General features: G+C 55.1%; 4 protein-coding genes across 4 annotated transcripts; 2 read left to right on the top strand and 2 right to left on the bottom strand.

Moving 5' to 3' along the window:
• Positions 1-542: 542 nt before the first annotated feature.
• CkaCkLH20_03783 (uncharacterized protein) lies at positions 543-4,024 on the top strand (the record flags this gene model as incomplete). Its single annotated transcript, XM_038886502.1, has 4 exons — positions 543-1,095; positions 1,153-2,194; positions 2,257-2,702; positions 2,760-4,024. The coding sequence occupies 4 exons, from the start codon at positions 543-545 to the stop codon at positions 4,022-4,024; spliced, it is 3,306 nt and encodes a 1,101-aa protein (XP_038748344.1).
• Positions 4,025-5,013: 989 nt separating this feature from the next.
• CkaCkLH20_03782 (uncharacterized protein) lies at positions 5,014-6,132 on the top strand (the record flags this gene model as incomplete). Its single annotated transcript, XM_038886501.1, has 1 exon — positions 5,014-6,132. One exon carries the CDS (start codon positions 5,014-5,016, stop codon positions 6,130-6,132), a length of 1,119 nt encoding a protein of 372 aa, XP_038748343.1.
• A 153-nt stretch (positions 6,133-6,285) lies between these two features.
• Positions 6,286-7,232, bottom strand: CkaCkLH20_03781 (nad dependent epimerase dehydratase family protein; the record flags this gene model as incomplete). The annotated part of the gene is made up of 3 exons (XM_038886500.1): positions 6,286-6,783; positions 6,847-6,875; positions 6,974-7,232. 3 exons carry the CDS (start codon positions 7,230-7,232, stop codon positions 6,286-6,288), a joined length of 786 nt encoding a protein of 261 aa, XP_038748342.1.
• Positions 7,233-8,202: 970 nt separating this feature from the next.
• CkaCkLH20_03780 (calcium-translocating P-type ATPase) lies at positions 8,203-12,257 on the bottom strand (the record flags this gene model as incomplete). Its single annotated transcript, XM_038886499.1, has 4 exons — positions 8,203-10,724; positions 10,775-11,291; positions 11,349-12,082; positions 12,179-12,257. The coding sequence occupies 4 exons, from the start codon at positions 12,255-12,257 to the stop codon at positions 8,203-8,205; spliced, it is 3,852 nt and encodes a 1,283-aa protein (XP_038748341.1).
• Positions 12,258-18,584: the final 6,327 nt, after the last annotated feature.

The following is an 18,584-nucleotide window of genomic DNA, read 5'->3' as shown; positions in this document are numbered from 1 at the left end:
GCTAGCAAATCTGACCTGCCTTCGATACCCCATTTCTGGCGAGAATCTCTGATTCAATCGCCTTCTTGTATTTAATTCCTGCAGACAAGTAGATAGATAAGCATTTAGCCAAGTACAAAGTTATTCCCGCTTTTGAAAATCAATTCGAAGACAGGGCGTATTTGCGGTTCGTGTAAGAGGTGTGCTTTTTCGTTGAATATTCGAGAAAATAACATTCGAGTATCACGGCTTCTGCTTCCGCTGCCTTCCGAGGCATATTTTTGACATGGTGACTTGGAATAAGCGATTGGATGTTGTTCACCTATTTCATCGCACATGCCCTATTTTTCCGGTTTGGTCATGTTGCATTCTCAGCCAGTTAGCTGAATGAGCTGTACACATTCAGCCTAGACAGCGCGGAGGTCATTGGCTAGCAATCAGTCTGACTGCACCAACACAGCCACAATGGAAGGACGTGACCACATTTGCCCAATATCCATTCCATCTCCAGAAGTTCACCACACGTGAATGATTTTCAGTTCTTCACCGTGCCTCAAGTTACCATGAGCAATGCGTCTGGTCCAGCAAAGACCCCGCCAAACCTTTGGGTGGAGGCGTACGAACGGCTTCCCAATGAACTCCGAACTAGCCTCAAGGCGGCCAGCGATCCGGGGGTGGACGTACTGGAGGCAGTACTCCAAGCAGCGCAGAAGAGACTTCATGAGATGAACGATGGCCGATGGAAGTTCAAAAGACCCGGCGGAGGGGCATTCATTGTGCGAGACGCCATGGAGAAAGTCATCAAATGGATCGATCGCTTCAAGGCAGTCGGCGACACGGTCGTCCAATATGACCCGACGCACGCCGCACTACCTTGGGCGGCAGTACGGTTTCTGCTGCAAGTTGCTGTAAACGACTTCGAGATATATGGCGCTTTGGTCGAAAATATTGACTTTATCTGTCGCTTGATCAGGCGACACGCCATATCGGAGGCTATTTACGCCAGGTACTCAACATCGGCGAGCCTAGCTCTTCGAGAAACCTTGATACTCCTCTACTCCAAAGTTCTGAGCTATTTGGCCAACGCTATCCGATATATGGACCCGAAAGGACATGGTGAGCTACCTTAGAGATGAGCATCGCCATCAGGAGCTGACTAAAGGATACATGAAGTAATCAGAAGCACATTCAAATCACCAAAGTCATTCGAGATCCAGGGAATCGTATCGTCAGACACAGAGGTCGACAAGTGCTTCAGACTGGTCCTTGCAGAGGTGGCGATTGCAAGCACAGACGATTTCATCAAGATCACACGGGTCTGGGAAAACTTGGAAGCACCCATAGTGGAGATTGCTCAGCGAGACGCTGCTGTTCAACGCGAGGCGAAGGAAAACGAATGGCAAGATTTCCTGAAATGGTTATCGCCCCTAGATTTCCACGACCAACATCGACAGATTCGCGATCGCAGGCTCGACGAGTCTGCAACATGGATTCTGGATCACGAAGAAGTGATTGAATGGAAGAACTCACAGAAGTCCTCTGTTTTACTGATCCACGGCATTCCTGGGTCAGGAAAATCCATGCTCGCTTCGAAACTTATTGACTGGCTGGGAGATCAGTCCACGCTCCCCGGCAACGCCAAGGTGGCTTACTTCTATTGCAAAAGAAGCGCTGCTGAACCGGAGAGACAGTGCCCAGGGCATATTTTAGGGAGTGTCTTGCGTCAGCTAGTTTCTGGAACAAGCAGCGCGCAATCTCAATTCCAGGAGAGTCTGCTCCAAGAGTTCAAGCAGCGCCGGGAAAAGGCTGCTAAGGATGGTTTTCGCCTGCGCAGCTTGCAGCCTAAAGAGTCGATCGAGATAGTTCAGGGGGCAACGAAAACAAACGCCATATTCTTGATTATCGATGCCTTGGACGAAGTGGAAGAAAGTCAGCGTCTTGAGCTTGTTGAGTGTTTAGTTTCACTTGCCCGAAACTCTCAGGAAGCGGTCAAAATCATTGTGACCAGCAGACACGATACACAAATTATCAATCTTTTGTCGGAGGCCAGAAAGGTCTCTATATGTCCTGGGGATAATGAAAAGGACGTCAGTCTTTTCATACGACACAGCATAGAAGAGAGAAAGCGATTGAAGATGGGAGTTCTTGGTGGTAACCCCTCCCGAGAATTCGAGGACGAGCTGTACGATTATCTGAAACGCAGGACTGACGAGATGTTAGTATTTCCATTTCATAATCACTCGACTGGCGATGAGAGTTATCCCTAATGCCCTTTAGGTTTTTATGGGCTGCGCTCCAGCTCGAACGTTTATCCCTCATCGAATCAGAGGAGGACGCTTTGGAGACCTTGGAAAGCCTCCCTCGGGACTTGAATGAGACGTACGAAGAGATTATGGGGAGGGTTGCGGTATCTGGGCCAACCACTTCGCGCATCGTGGCCAGCACTTTTCAATGGATGCTTCACGCCAAGGAAACTCTCAGTCTCGATACCTTGCTATGCGCGCTGGCTTCCAGAGAGTCAAAATGGCCCAATCACCTCGACGGATCGTCACTTGTAAGAATCTGTCGCAATCTCATCATTGTAGACGAAGAATCCAACAAGGTCCGATTTGCCCACTCGACGATTCAAGAGTTTCTACTTTCCAAACCCGATTTTGCGCCGATCAGGTCCCACGAATCTATAGCGGCAGCAAGTTTGTGGATGCTCACCACAGACGACTTAAGTGCGTTACCTACACAACAGGAAGGGTTTCACAGATATGCAACCCTTTACTGGCCAGTCCACTTCCGGAGTGCGGCCCCGGGACTGGTTACACCTCTCCAAGACCAGCTTCGCAACTTCGTATTCGACGAGAAAAAAGAACCCAGTCTTCAGTTCGAGTTCTGGCTGAAGGACGCACAAATACTATCCGAAGAGCTCGAGAGGGACAGTCTGCTGCGAAAGTATTACTATGGAACTGACAGTACCTCCCGCACTCCTCTTTTCATGATCTGCATCTTTGGTCTGCATGGCTTACTAGCCGAGCTCGAAGTTCAGGACTTTTCGTGGGATCAACCAAACACAAAATGCCACACGGGCTTGTATCTCGCTGCTTCGTTGGGAAATAGCCGCATTGTTGAGTTTCTTATCGGAAAGAAGGCCAACGTCAACGTCGGTTGCGGGCGTTATGGCAATCCACTCCACGCAGCGTGCTATTATGGCCATGTTGACGTGGTTTCAAAATTACTCGACCATGGGGCTTGCGCCAAGAGAGCAGGCCCAATGTTCGATAATGCTCTAGATGCTGCAATTAGGGGGGGCCACGAGAGTGTTGCCAAGATACTTGTAGAGCAGGAAATCTTTTCACTGGATCAGGCGGGCATTGAGGCGGTCATGACGACTCTGGGGCACGCTGGTTTTGTCAAAGCAGTCAAAGAGCTTCAAAAGCTCAACAACACCCAACAACAACGCTCACAACTAAGACAACATGTTGAAAAAGCCATCGAGCTTGGTCGGATTCAACAGCTTCGACGTTTACTTCGGGGTCATTCAGACCCCAAGGATCTATTTCCAGCAGACGCCTTGGCACTTGCGGCTCTCAACGGAGACTTGGGCATGATTGACTTCTGCCTCGATCACGGACTGGACATCGAAGCTCGCGGCAGGTATGGAAGACCTCTCCGAGCGGCCAGCCTGCAAGGTCATCGAGCAGCCGTCGAGAAGCTGTTGAACCATGGCGCCAAGGCGAGCGATGGCGATGCACTGGAGGCAGCGACAATGAAAGGTCATTTCCCCGTGGTTGAGGCCTTGCTCAAACATCCGAGCGTCGTTCTCACACCATCAAGGCTTCACTTCGGCTCCGCCGTCCGTAGCGCTTGTTCGCATGGACGACTTGATATTCTAGGACATTTGGTGACAGCTGGCGCGGATCTCGAGCAAGTCGAACTTGAGATGGGTATCATGGAGATTGCGTCAAAAGCCGGTCACGAAAGAATTGTTCAGTTTCTCGTGGCAGCCGGGCTGGAGTCTGCGCCAGAGCCTCTCGACCCTTTCTGGGGCACCTGAGAAACTCATTCGGCTGCAGCAAAGGAGGTTGGCTCTAGTATAGCTTGAGGGCATCTGTCTATTCAATGCCGAGAAGGTATCCCTAAAACTCGTTGCTCTCAACTTTCTGTAGAATGAAACGGCTTGTGGGGCAAACATAGATCCTTAAGCAGTAGAACAGCACAGAGCGACTTGTTCACCGTACTTTTCGGTGACAGAGATGTTGCAATCGAAGCAATTCGGAGATCAATACTAATACGCAATCTAGTCCTCCGTCGGAGACCGTGGATCTGCGACGGAAACCATCGGAGTCCAAACACCCTAAATCCCAGACCAAAAACCCTCACTTCCCCGCTACCCCGAGTCAGACCATTTTCTTCAGACCTCCAACCTCCGTCTCCTCACCAGGAGATAACCGGTCGAACCGACCCAACCAATCGAAAAACCGACAAAGAAATCTGACAAGAAAAAAAAAAACAACTCAACCCAGAAATTCCCGGGCTGGTTCGACCACACGCCGGGCCCAGGCCCCCGCCCTCCATGTCCCAGCCCCGGAGCACGCCGACGGGCCGCTCCGATTGGTTCAAGCAGGACCCGCCCCGGCGCAGCAAGGTACCATCTCCAACGGCGCTTGAATCGGGTCGTCCCCAGTCAGCTGCCTGATCCGGTCAGGCGTCCGGGGCGGCGTGGGGCCATGAGCGCACCCACCCACACCGTGACCCCACCGCGCGCGGGCTGGGAAGGTGGAAGGTGGTCGCGCATCTGGATCTGCTCACATGCCGCGCCGAGGAGGATGTGAACAAAATGCGCCGTGATCCGCCGTCTGTGAGATATTTCTTGATTTTTTGTTGTTCTTCATTTTTCCTGTGGAGCATCTGTCTGAAGCACACGGTCGCGAACGGACCTGCCTAAACCTAACCACCAACCCCGCCATCTTCCATCTACCCCTCCAGAACCCCGCGATCCGATTTCCTTCCACCCTCACACCCAAAACACCAACAACCCGAAAAATGCCAACCACGCAAGACCTCCCGATGGACCTCCCCATAATCGACCTCGACATCTTCCTCACCCAACCCCCCACCTCCCCCGCCGTCGCCGCCGAGTGCGCCAAGGCCGCCGACGCCCTCATCACCTACGGCGCCCTCGTCCTCCACGACTCCCGCGTCTCCGAGTCCGACAACACCGCCTTCCTCGACCTCCTCGAGGACTACTTCGCCCAGCCCGAGCACCTCCTCCGCCGGGACGAGCGCCCCGAGCTCAGCTACCAGATCGGCGTCACCCTCGAGAACACCGAGAAGCCAAAGTGCGCCGTCGACGAGCCCTGTCTGCGGGTCATCGAGCGCCTCGCCCCCTCCGAGCGGCCCCTCGACATCGGCGCCCACGAGCCCGACCCGAAGTGCCGCTTCTTCTGGAGCATGGCCGAGAAGACGCCCTACGAGACGCGCTTCCCGGGGCTGAACGCGCCGAACGTCGTCCCCGAGGCGGCGCACATCCGCGAGCGCTGGCCGGGGGCCATGAACAAGTGGGGCTCCTCCATGAAGCAGGCCGTCGAGGGCCTGGCCGAGATGGCGGCGCTGGGGCTCGGGCTGCCGTCGGACACCTTCACCGCGGCGGGGAAGTACGGCCCGCACCTGCTCGCGCCGACGGCGTCGGACCTGGTCAAGTACGGCGCGCGGGACACGATCCTTGCGGGCTTCCACACGGACCTGAACTTCCTCACCATCCACGGCCGCTCGCGGTACCCGGGGCTGCACATCTGGGCGCGGAACACGGGGAAGAAAATCGCCGTCAAGATCCCCGAGGGGAACTACCTGCTGGTGCAGGCGGGCAAGCAGATGGAGCACTTCACGGGCGGCTTGGTCAAGGCGGGGTACCACGAGGTGGTGGTGAACGAGAAGACGCTGGCGGTGATGGAGCGGCGCAGGGCGGAGTGTCCGGAGCGCCCGCTGGTGCGGATCTCGTCGACGTGTTTCTGGCACCTGTCGTCCGACTTCGACCTCACGCCGATCCCGCAGCTGGCGGAGCGGGCGAGGGAGGTGAGGGCGGCGCAGTTTAACCTGGGCAGGGACGAGGGCGAGGAGGTCAAGTATGTGCCGATGAAGGTCGGAGAGCAAGTACAAGAGTAAGTTTCACACCTTCTACAACAACCCCGAAAAAGGAGAGACACTGACGCGTGGAACAGAGAATTGAAGCACATCGCCCTGATGGCATGATATCAAATAAACTCGCTATTAATATAATAATGTCATATCACATAAAGTCAAGACCTTTCTGCCCCCTCAAGCCTTGTAAAACGCCTCCCCCTCCGCGACATCAACCCCCTCCCTCGCGACCCTGGCCACGGCCTCCTTCGGATCCTCCTGCCCGTCCAAGTGATCGACCCACGAAGTCTTGAACCCCTCCTGCTCCGCAATCAGCGCCGCCACCTCCGCGACGCTCTGCCTGCTCGAGGTGCCCCTGGACCCCTTGGTCTTACCGAACTCGACCTTGCCGGCGGGCTCGTCCGACAGCGTGCCGGGGCGCAGGCTGACGCCGGCGAAGTCGGGGCGCGTGCGGGACTCCTCCCAGAGGACCTCGTCGGCGGCGACCTTTGCCTTGAAGTAGTTGGAGAGCTTCTTGTTGACGTCGAGGGCGCCCTGCCACTCGTCGTCGGACCACCAGGTGGGCTTGTTCTTGCGGGAGGCGAGGTAGGAGACGAGGATGAATTTCTTGACGGAGGGGGTCGCGACGGAGGCTTTCACGAAGTGGATCGCGGCGTCGCGGTCGACGGTGAATGTCTGTTTTGTGCACAGTCAGCAACCCATTCTCCTCTTCAAGCGGTTTAATCGTGTTGTACTTACTCTCTGAGGATCTCCCTTTCCACCGGCACCTATCATCAAGTCAGTCAGTCTCCACCCGTTCACGAGAACATCATTTTGCTCGCGCTCGCATGACTCGCGATTGCAGGAACCTCTTAAGTTCACTCACCGGCGCTCCAGATGACGGTATCGGGCTTGACCTCGTCCAAGATGGCCTGGGCCTGGGCCTGGTCCCTGACGTCCTCGACGCTGCGCACCAGCACGTTCAGCTTGCCCGCGCTGCCGGCGCCGAGCTTCTCGATGGTCGGCACCTGCTCCTGCGCGCGGATGACGCTCGTGACGGTCCACGACTTGTTGAGGAGGATCGGGGTGAGGTACTGCGAGACCTTGCCGTGGCCGCCGAGGATGAGGACGTGTCTGCTGCTCATGGCTGTCGTGTTTTCCAGTTTTGTCTTGGTTTACGTTGAAAAGTTGTGTGTTTGTCTGTCGGAGAAGTGCGTTTGTTGTGATGTGTGAGATCTTGGAATGTTACAGATAAACTTCCCGTCGTCCAATGGTGCGGAGGCCCGGGTTCATATACCTTCTCGGCGGTCACACCACGGCTTTGAAATCACGCCTTTTCCCCTCTCCTCTCCCCGCTCAATCGGGACCCCCGGGGACGGCTTCTCGAGGGAGCGGGGCACCGAATTGTTTCCTCCCTAAGGCGGGGAGGCCGAATCGTGTCGAATTGGGACACGCTCAATTCCGTGCGCGGAACGCAGGCCCCGCGCGTGTCCCGCGGGTTCTGAGCTTCGAAGGGCTCCGGTCACGTCACCGCCGCGTCAATGACGTAAATCCCGCGAGTTTATTTGCCCAAAGCTCCGAAGCTCCACTGCTCTTTTCGGCGTTAACCAGTTCAATTGAGTTTTTTCGGGGGCAGGATCGTCTGTTGCTTGACTCAGCAGACGATTTGTAAACATGGAAATTCTCGAATTCTCAACTGGTTTGGCGTGATTGATCATCGCTCTGATCAATTGAGGTCTGACTAGTGACTATGACGGTGCGTTGCTTGGCTCCTCTTGGCACGTAAATCTCATCACAGTGGCCATTGACTGCTCAGTACCATTTGGTTGATTTGTTTTATTCATTTATTACATTTAACAGTGTGATATCGGTCTCGCGGCGCACTGGTTCGGGTCTATCGATCTTTGATTATCGTACAGGAAGTTTTGGTATGTGGTTCGTGTCTTGATCGGTCCAAGGAGAAGGGTAAGAATAGGTACAGCTGGGCGATCGGTCGGTTATTCGTAACATGATGGGTGGAAAAGAAAAACACGCTCTCTCGAAAAAAGTAGGATGGTGGTGGTGGTGGTGTAAACAGTGCCAATCAAGGCAATACAACGCGTCCTGGGATGAATCTCAGTTGCTTCGGCCTTCTTCCCCGTTGCCGCCTTCCTCTGTGCGGCGGTCGTTCGATACTGGCCTCTCGACCGGCGATAGTCCTCCAACGCTGGCTGCGACAATGCCAGGCATGCCCAGAGCGGCCTTCATAGGCGACGCGTTATGTCGACTAGATGATCTCGAGCCGCTCCGGCTGCGTGTGCGCTCGCGGTACTCGCGGGGCTTCATGATGACCTCGCTGATCTGGTTGATTCGTCCTCCCTTGATGCGTTTCAGGAAGGCCAGGTCCTCGCGGATCTCCAGCAGCGCCTCCTTGACGCCGCCCAGTTGCTCCGCGTCCTCGTCGTCGTCGGTCTTCTTCTTGCGCTTCCACTTCGGAATCTTGGCCCACACCTTGCCGATGGGCCGGACAAGGGTCACACACCAAGAATCGGGGACCAGACGGATGAGCACACCGACCGGGATGGAGAGAATGCCGAGGACCATGGAGATGCCCCATTGAGGCCCATTAAGACGGGTGACCTTGAAGGCGGCATCTCCGACGAACACGATCAGGACCTGTCCGCCAGCCATGATAGCCATCATGAGGAAGAAGAGCTTGTTCTTGGTGATGCCCTCGAAAATGTTCAGGTGGTTGTCGATCCTTCTGCTGTTGATCAGTTTGAAGATCTGCATGAAGACAAAGACGTTGAAGACGAGCGTCTTCTGCTGTTCCTTGGGGTAGTTGAGAAAGCTAGGGCCGACGAAGTGCAAGATCAGGGTGACGATCAACTGGTAAATGGATTGACCAATAATCATCTTCCACATCGGCGTGTTGATCAGGGGAGCTGTCTTGGCGTCGGGCTTGCGATGAAGCATGCTTTCCGTCGGAGGATCGGTGGCCAGGGCGAGGGCTGCGAAGGTATCCATGATGAGGTTGACCCAGAGAAGCTGAACGGCGTTCAAGACGGGTTCCTGCTCAGCGTCACCCACAGCCGTCACAAATGTGAGGACGACTGCGGTGATGTTGACGGTGATCTGGAACTGCAAGAACTTCTTGACAGCGTCGTTGATGGCGCGACCCCAGGATAAGGCCTTGACGATGGACGAAAAGTTGTCGTCCATGAGAATGATATCCGAAGCCTCCTTGGCGACTTCAGTTCCCGTGATGCCCATAGAGAAGCCGACATCTGCGGACTTCAGGGCAGGCGCGTCGTTGGTTCCATCTCCCGTGACGGCGACGACCTCTCCCAAGCTTCGCAACGCCTTGACGAGTATCTTCTTGTCTTCCGGGCTCGACCGCGCCAACACGCAAAGATCCTTGACAATCGCGGTTCGCTCCCGGTCGCCCATGCGGCGGAACTCGACTCCTTCCATGACCTTGCCCTTCTCGGTCAGAATACCACAGTCCCTCGCAATAGCTCTCGCAGTCTCGACGTTGTCACCGGTAACCATCTTGACAGACACGGAAGCGAGACCGCAGTCGCTCACGGCCTTGGGAACACCGGCTCGTACAGGGTCCTGGATGCCCACGACGCCCAACCACGTCAAGCCTTTGAAGATGCTAGAAAACTCGATGTTGTCCGAACCTTCCTCCTTGCGTGCCTCTCTTGGCGGCCATTGCTCGAAATCTCGGTAGGCGAGGGCGAGTGTGCGGAGCGATCGGGAGGCGTATTCGGAAATAGTGCGTCGGATTTCGTCTTGCTGCTGTGTTTCCATAGAGGTGGAAGAAGGTGCCTTCGTCGGGTCGGCAACGGCGTGAGTGCACTGCCCAAGGAGGATCTCAGGGGCTCCCTTGATGAACAAACGGTACTTGTTATCTGGAAGACGCACAACGGCGCCCATGCACTTCCTCTTGGAGTTGAAGGGGAATAGTTGTTGAACCGGGTGATTGTCGCGTTCGATGGCGAGCTTCTCGAGGGCAAAGCATCGGTGAGCCCAGTCGAGCAGGGCCGTCTCGGTCTTGGTGCCCACAAACTCGTGCTTCCCGTTTTCCTCCGTCTCAAAGGCCGTCGTGTTCATGGCGACTGACAATTTGATCATCTCCTTGTGGTCAGAGTCGAGGGAAGAGGAGAGCTTCGACATCGGGATCAGAGTCGCAGATTGACTTGCGGCCTTCTTGTCGCCGCCTGCGACCTCCACATTTTCCTGCTCGGCTTCATCAGATGAGCTAGACTGGCCATCTCCGTCTCCAAACCTCAGCTTCCCTGTGCCCAGAGTGCCAGCAACAACCGTCATGACGTTCTCCGTCAGGGTACCAGTCTTGTCGGAGCAAATTACCGTCGCATTACCCATCGTCTCGCAGGACTGGAGGTGACGGACAAGGTTGTTCTCCTTCGTCATTCGCTTCGTGGCGTACGCCAGGGCCAGGGTCACTGCCAGTGGCAGACCCTCAGGGACAGCAACGACGATGATGGTGATGGACGTGATGAGAATCTGAAGGAAGCGTTGACCCTTTTCCTCCGGCGAATCGTCGTTCTGGGGCAAATGGGCCAAGAATTCGATCGTGAGAACAGCCAGAAGGAGCAGACCAGCTCCACTGCCGAGCTTCGCGATGTATCCTGGTTGAAATGTCAGTCACACTTATCCAAGCAGTAGGATGTCTACATACCCGCGAGAATATTGAGCTTGAGTTGCAGAGGGGTCAGGCCGGGATCGTCGCGAAGAGACATCATGGTCTTGCCATGGCTAGAGTTCACGCCAACGGCAGTAACGAGGAATGTTCCAACGCCATCCAAGACTCTGGCTCCAGAAATGATGAAAGGGTCCAGCTTCTTGGGATTCACTTCCTCGTCCTCGTGCAAAGCCTTCATGACGGCTCCCGCAGGAACTTTCTTGATCAGATCCGACTCGCCGGTCGCGGAAGATTCGTCGCAGCTGACATTGTGCCCGTCGATGAAGATGCCGTCTACCGGGATAATGTCTCCCTGCTCCAGGAGCATAACATCGCCAACCAGAATGTCATGGACCGAAATGGTTGAAGGCTTTCCGGAACGAATCACTTTGACCGTGCGATCCTCCTTTTTCTCATTCAGCTTTCGAAATTGGCGCTCTTTCTGCCAGTCGTTCAAGGATCCAACGACGACGACGATTGTGATAGCCACAATAATGGCCACACCTTCGATCCACTGGAACATGTCAGTCTGTTATCCAGACGCATCTTATTCAGACACGTATTTTCTTACCTCGAGTTTGGCCGTAGAATCACCATGGTGTGTTGCTCCGAAAGTTTGGTACAAACCCAGTGCGAGGGAGACGACAGCCGCAACGCTAAGCAAAATAAGGACTTTGTCTTGCAGGGCAATCCAAGCAAGCTGAAGTAGCGATTTTGACTTTCTCTCAGGGAGGATATTTTGCCCAAAAACGCGCTTGCGGTCGTCGAAACCCTTGCCGGCGCCGTCTCCCGGCGCGGCGTCTTGTTGAAGTGGGGCCGCCGGTGCGCCGTCCGTCGGTGAGTGGATCTTCTTGCCGGCGGCAACTGCCTCGTCAAAGCTCACGGCACCGTCGAGACGCGATTCGTCGAGACTGAGACCCGCGCGGGTGTCCGTCCGTAAACCTTTTACCAAGCCGGTCAAACCTCCAACGGCGACAAACGCGTCTAAACTCTTGGGGTTGATAAGCTTCGAGACCTGGCCCGGCGAGAACGCGAACGGGTTGTTCTGGACGTGGAAGGAGTCCTCCTCGCCGGGGTTCGGCGCGAGGGCGTCCGGGTTATCCCCGAAGGCCTTGGGCGAACCGGAGTGCTGGGCCGTAGGGGATCCCTTGTCGGTGCCGTCGTTGGTTTTGGATTTGGCCAATGTGGTGTTGTTGGAGTCCCACGACTGCGACCGCGACTTTCGTGTGGGCACTGATAACGTATTATTCACCTCGTCGCCATTATCGGATGACGGCGACGATGATGAGATGTTTTCGTGTTGGTCTACAGCGCGACGCGGTAGTCAGTAGGGCCCAGGGCGCGTACTTTTTTGTTTTGTGAGCGAACCGGGGTTGGAATGCGGCATGGCGTCATAATTACCTTGATCGTTGACGGCGGATGTGTCGAGCGTGATGGTAGGCGCTCGTGGCCGCCTTACTGGCGAATGACCTCCCGCCATGATGATGTGCGTGTTTGAAATGTCCTAGCAGTCTGCCCTGCGGTCCTCCAGATGATGTTTGGAGGAGCAGCGGAGCGCAGGTGAAAAGTGCAGAAAAAATATTTCGCCTTGTTTTGGGGGGAAGGCGCGGCCGGGGTTGGTGGTTGTCGTTTTCAGAAAGTGGTGAAAGGATAGCTGCAGGTGGTTTGGCAGCAGAGCAAACAAAGGCCGCTGTGATGTGGTAGGTGACTGGTGAAGGATGTCGATTGCCTTACCAGCGAGCGAGCGGGAAGCAAGGCGATGGATGTTCGGTTAGATGGCGGTGTCGTAGAAACGAGGAGGGCATTCAGGTCTCTTAGCGTCCATCGGATTCAGGGAGAGGTCGGGTAGCGAAGGGAGGATGGCGGTGAATATGTTTGTTGTTGTCTGAGGTAGCCCGCTGGTTTGAAGCAATGTGGCAGTGACAGAGCGATGCGGTTGACGTTTGATGAAGTCGTGTTGTCAAGCGACGTGGATGGGTTGACCGTTGATCTGGGAGAGGTCCGCCTCGATGGGTCTTCCAATTTCTCCCAGGGGTTGTCGGGTGGCTCTGCAAACTTTGGCCGGTACCTTACGGATAGCGGTTAAAGCAAGGTTGGCGATGGAGAGCAAGGTTGAGAAAGTTAAGGTAGCGGGAACGAGAACGAAGATGCATCGGCAGGTTCGCGTTCGCACGAGGTCAGAACCAAGGTGATGAACTGACCATTTACTGCGGCAGTACAGAGGTCACGATGTCTGTGGCGTGGGTGACAGGACCATCTGATATTGGCTGTGAAGTTGGTGCCAGCAGTGACGATGTGCAGCAGCACCAGATAGCAAGCGATAGCCAGGTATTGAGTACAGGGTTCAGCGTGTTTGGAAAGTAGTTGGAAAGGTCGAAAAGAATGAAAACAACGGTAAAACAAAAGTCGGCCGCCTGGATGCCTTGTCTACCTACCTTACCTGGTGCCGACCATATAATCATCACCATTTCTCACCTACACCTACCGCCCGCATGCCTAGTCGTTTCCCGCCTCTCATCATTCATTTTGCTCTAAGGCTCTAAGGTGAGATACTTGGCTGGCCAGCACTGCCACGATGGGCACCTCTTGACGGGCTGCGTTGTAGCCCGACAGCTGCTTTGCCAAGAGACCACTGCCAAGGATCAGTTTACGCCTGGTACGTAAAGCTGCAGCGGCAAGTGGTCACTCACTTATTGCTCACCCATGGTTACCGCCTAGGTACTTACCGCTGTGCCGTCATTGCCAAGACGCCCATCAATAAGGAGGGAGGGACGGGAAAAAGGTGATCGGTCAATCATGACAACCAAGTATCCGTAAATTACAGCGGGAGATATCCTAAGGTACTCCATGATGCTGGCGATCCAATACAGTTTAGTATCACAGGAGGGCGCCAAGCCATGTCTTGTATTGCAGTAGAATTAGTTGATTTCCTCTCATCAATGGGGTTAGACAACTGGCTCGTGCTGAGAATGCAGCGGTACCTATACCAGGCTTGGAAACATGAGCGTCTTGATTCACCTTTTTGGCCGGCATCATAATGCTGTTGTTGTTTTTTGTCGTTGAAAATGACGCCAAGTGACAGCTCATTGAGGTCAGAATATCGAAGGTGCAGCCTCGGATGGCTAAGCGGACAACCGCCTAGATAAGAGAAGCCCAGGCCCATTGTTCACCGGTGGGAGCTTGGGACACCCGCTATTTCTTCTGGGCAGTGGACTGATCCAGGCGAGAAACATTTTCTTACGCCGAGACATTGGTGAAAGAGGCCGCCGACCACCGCAAATCGATGACCTGAGCCACAGTCCGGTCCCCTTGGCAAGAACTTAGCAGTCCTGACATGACTAGAGAACACCTTCCTCAACTGACTGACTGACTGACCGACAGCACTGGAAACTGTCAGAAGCAGAAGGAAATGCAAGAATCAGAAGGCGAACAAAAATCTAACCTCAACACCTACCAACATGCCATCACACACACAACATCCCATCTCCACGTTGTCGCCATGCACCAATGCTTGGGTTCCTCTTCTCATCCACCCACCGCAGGTGAGGCGAGAGCTTGACGGGATCCTTCTTCCTGAAGCTCCCCTGCCATCCCACAACCCGCCGGGGCCCGACCTGGTCGAACCAGAACTCTGTCATCGATCCATCACCGCCATTGGGTCATGATAATCAGACATCCCTCGACTGAAACTGGAGCAGGATTGGCATTCGATGTGCATTCGAGAAAGATGCGCCAGACAAGTCCAGACTCCCAGATGCCGCCCTCATTTTCTCCCGAGACTCTAGGCCCAACAGAGGCATCCGGGGCCGGCCATACCCTGCAAATACCCATCGTCACCAAGCATCTGCCACCCACCCGGAACTTCATCCCCGTACGGACACTTCACTTCAGCAAGGAAGAGCGGGAACAAGACCCTCACTGACACTGAGCTGTGGTTCCACCCCAGACCCAGACGTCGATGGCTGCCGTCTCGGGGGATGCAATCATGGCACAAATGAGTCCAGCGGAAGCTCACCTCTTGCACTGCCACTCTTGGTCGTCTCACGCCAACTCCCGAACCCTCCGATTTGTTCGACATCGCTTCTTCTTTTTGCACTGTTTTCTTCTTTGCACGACACCAGCAACCGGATAGTGGTCGTCGCCAAGACTCTTCTGACATCATCAAATCACACAGGAACACATGCTGAGGGTGCATCACACAAACGCTGCACCACGTAGGTAAAACAGGATCATCAACTTTACGGAGCACCTGCTGCGGCAAATGAGGGGAATCAAATTCCAGCGAATATAACGTCTTGGCAGGGCACCATCAAAACAACAATAACCTCACAGACTCACACGTGCCCGCCCACTTCGCGACGTTGGCGTCTCCCAACGTTCTGCCAAGCCCATCCAATCTGAAGCTGTTTTGCTTGATGGCTTGTCGCCCGCGAACGCCAGAAACCTCAGCTGCCACAGGGATATCCCCTTTGACGTCAGGCTGAATGCTAACCTTCTGTTCGGCTGCTTGCTCCGATACACACCTCCAACTTCAAATCGTGACTCCCGATCTCGAAAACACTTGGTCCGATTTCCACGACCCACGACCTGAGGCTTGTGGCGGTCTGCCTAACCAGCCAAGACCCGCACCTGTGCCTCCCTCTGCCAACGCTTCTTTCGCAGCACACCCGCGCCAAGCGTTGTCAGACCGCTTCGCGAGGAAGGACCAGACAAACACCGCCAACACAAAGAATGTTGAGTCTAGATGGTTCGTCCTGCCTCCCGGCTGGCAACTCTGCCGGCGCCCACTTGAGTCTTGGCAAGGGTGCCGCCTGTGGCTGTGTGTTGAGTAGAAAGGGATCGAAGCAGAGGCAACAGAACACGAGCGCAACAGCATCTACGGATGTCAGTTTTGCCGCATCTCCCTTGCACTAACACTATTAACCGAAGGGGCTCATGCAAAGGCTAAAGAAGACGCAATTCTCATACTGAGACCGAGGGGCAGAGGCCTAGAGCTACTCTTTGAGGCCTCGTAAAGGGTCAAGTGCGCAAAGCACCTCGCCTCTTGCGGACGGAGGGAGGCGGCTTCTCTTAAACCGTCTGATAGTTCCTTTTCTCGGCCCAGAAGCCGAGAATCCCAGTCTCCGGGGACCGGTTGATGCCGATGAGATCCACTCCACTGGCTTCCGGCTCCGACCGACCCACTAGTCCGGTCACAGCTCCGGGGCCCACACCAATCCCTCGGACAAGGGGAATCTGACTGTCTAATTCCAGTCGATACCAGCAGCCCTCAACTCCGGCAACATATCAGCTCACACATTTACTCTGTTCGCATTTACTTTAAAATGAGATTTTTTTTACTATGGAAGAAGCTTATGCAGTAGTATCGATCCTAGGTATGCTGTGTCCGAGTGCGCACAATCCCGGCGTAGGAACCATGAACTCCGCCTCTTGATCGCATCTACCAAGCCCAAAAAGCCCTCTCCTCCACTTTCCCATTGTAAACCCAGCCGTCCGAATTGCAGCGGCCATTCCTCGGCGGCCAGATCCCCGGCCAGATCCCCCGGTGGCCAGATCCCCCGGTGCCCTCACCAGTCGCTACCTATCGTGACCACCGAGGTGCCGCTGCAAATCCAAATCCAATCCGTAGAAGATCATCCCACTCCTAGAGACAGCAGCTTGAAATTTCAGAATTGCAATACCGTGCCTGCCACTTTTCTCAAGTAGCAAGTCTCCAATCCTCCTCGTTCTCGGCCAAATCACCTGAGCGACAAAAGCCTCACGCCAAGCTCCGCCTCATCCTCCGCCTCTTTGACTCCCTCATCCATCACGCCGAGCAACGTACACACCAGCCGCCCGGATCGACATCGCCACAGAGAACGTCGAGCAACGGAAGCTGGCCGGAGCCCTCGTCCGCCGGTCCGCTCCGTCTCAGCCACTGCCAAGGACGTAAAATCACATCCCTTTCGAGTGCGCCACCGCCTCAGAGAGATATCCATGTCTTGAAGAACTCCTACATACGCCGGAGTCTCGAACACGGGTCTCGGAGAGGTGACTTCCATCTCGGGATTCCTACATACGCCGGAGTCCCGAGAGTGAACCGCCTGCACGCTTGGCGCGGGCGTGATGACGAGAAAGCACGTCGCCATGGAGGCACGTGTGAAGAGATGACTAACTTATCGTCCTGAGGCGCAGGCTTCGTTTCCGCTCTTCCAGAGAGGCGTCCTCGCCGCAGGAGGCCTGGAGGTAAGTCTCCATATGCCTCAGATCCATAGTGACAACGACAGTCCCGCACGCTCTCACGCCGTGCGCCGTCAGCAAGGCTGTGCTGACATGCTGACGGTGTACCAGGCGAGGCAGCTGAGGCCGAGCGGGATGTCGTTGTCGTAGGGGATCCGGGGCTTGTCGAGACTGTTTCCGGTAGTCCTGGGGCGATGGTGGAGGTCTAGGAGAGTGATGGAGTTGTTGGAGGTAGATAGGAGTATGAAGATTGGAGTTGGGGTTGAAGGAATGTAAGAACACCCCAACTTGTCTCCACCTCCCGCCGTTCGTCGGCTCCGGCATGAATCAACATGGCCGAATACAAGCCGATCGGCCGTTCTGAAAGCCGGTTCCGCCCCCTAGACGACACATCTGGTCAAAGGTCCGATGTCAGCTGTCGCCGCCGCCATTGCGACTTCACGATCTACCGAACCAGTCTATGGTACAGTATCAGAAGAGCAATGGGAGGCCCTCGGAAAGATCCGAGTTCGGGGGCGAGAAAGAGTTGCGTCCCGAGCCTGGGAACAAAGAAGTCCCTGGCTCGGCTCGAGTCGTCACTGGATTCAGATTCCCGATCCGAACCAGCGCTTCTCGCGGAGGCCGAAGTCGGAGAGGTAGGCGCGTCGATGAAAGACAGATTGCCAGTGCGACCGAACGCAGATGAATCGTATGGTGGTTCCTTGCTGCGAGTTGCCCTGGCGAGATCTGTCGAGCATCGCGGCCCATGGGAGCGTTGGAGGAGAGGATGTGGTGTGGCGAGTCGACTGTATCATCGAAAGGATTGAATACCGAGTGAGGAGTGACGGTATCCAAATGACCTGACGCCCATGCAATGTTAGCGGGACACGTCTTAGCCGGGTTATTGGCGCAGATTGGAATCTGCGAGACGACATAACTTACCATAGGTGAACGTAGGCTGTAACCGGAGCCGAAGCTATCGTACACGTAGATACGAAGCTTCAACCCCTGAGAACCTCCCCTTTCCATTCCTTCCCACTGTCTGCTTGAACGCATCCAGTGGAAGGACCCCCCTGTCCCTCACGGTCCTTGTCATTCTTCAGTATACCCCTCGACAGTCGGTCCCACGGCTACCTGAGAAATCGCTAACATCTCGAAGAAAGGTAGTACGTTGGACGCCATGGGTGTGACTACTCACGACTTCCCGCGAGATCCCTAACTTCTTTCCTCTGGGTACCCTTCCCCTTCGGTAGCAAAGACAGATAGCCCGTCGGACGCCGTGAGTATGCCTACTCACGGCGTCCCACGAGATCTCTGACCTCTGACCGGACTCTGGGTACTACTTCCCCTTCGGTATGATGAAAGGTAGTTCGTCAGACGCCGTGGATATGGCTGTCGAGGGGTGAATGCCAACAAGGACGATGAGGGATGAAGAAGGAGAAGTTCAAATTTCGATCTTCGCAGCTTGTGCGGTGTTTTTATAGAACCGGGTAATCCCTCAGGGTGCTACTGGCCTCGGGAGGGTGAGGGTAAGGGCATCTGCGCCACCAGGGCTTCTCGGAAAGCTTGTTACGAGACAAAATTCGAATGCTCGAGAATGCAAGGCACT

This window comes from Colletotrichum karsti, assembly GCF_011947395.1.
Source record: "Colletotrichum karsti strain CkLH20 chromosome Unknown Scaffold9, whole genome shotgun sequence".
Classification (NCBI taxonomy): domain Eukaryota; kingdom Fungi; phylum Ascomycota; class Sordariomycetes; order Glomerellales; family Glomerellaceae; genus Colletotrichum; species Colletotrichum karsti.
Note: the sequence above shows the minus strand (reverse complement) of the source record. Positions and strands in the feature narration are given on the sequence as shown.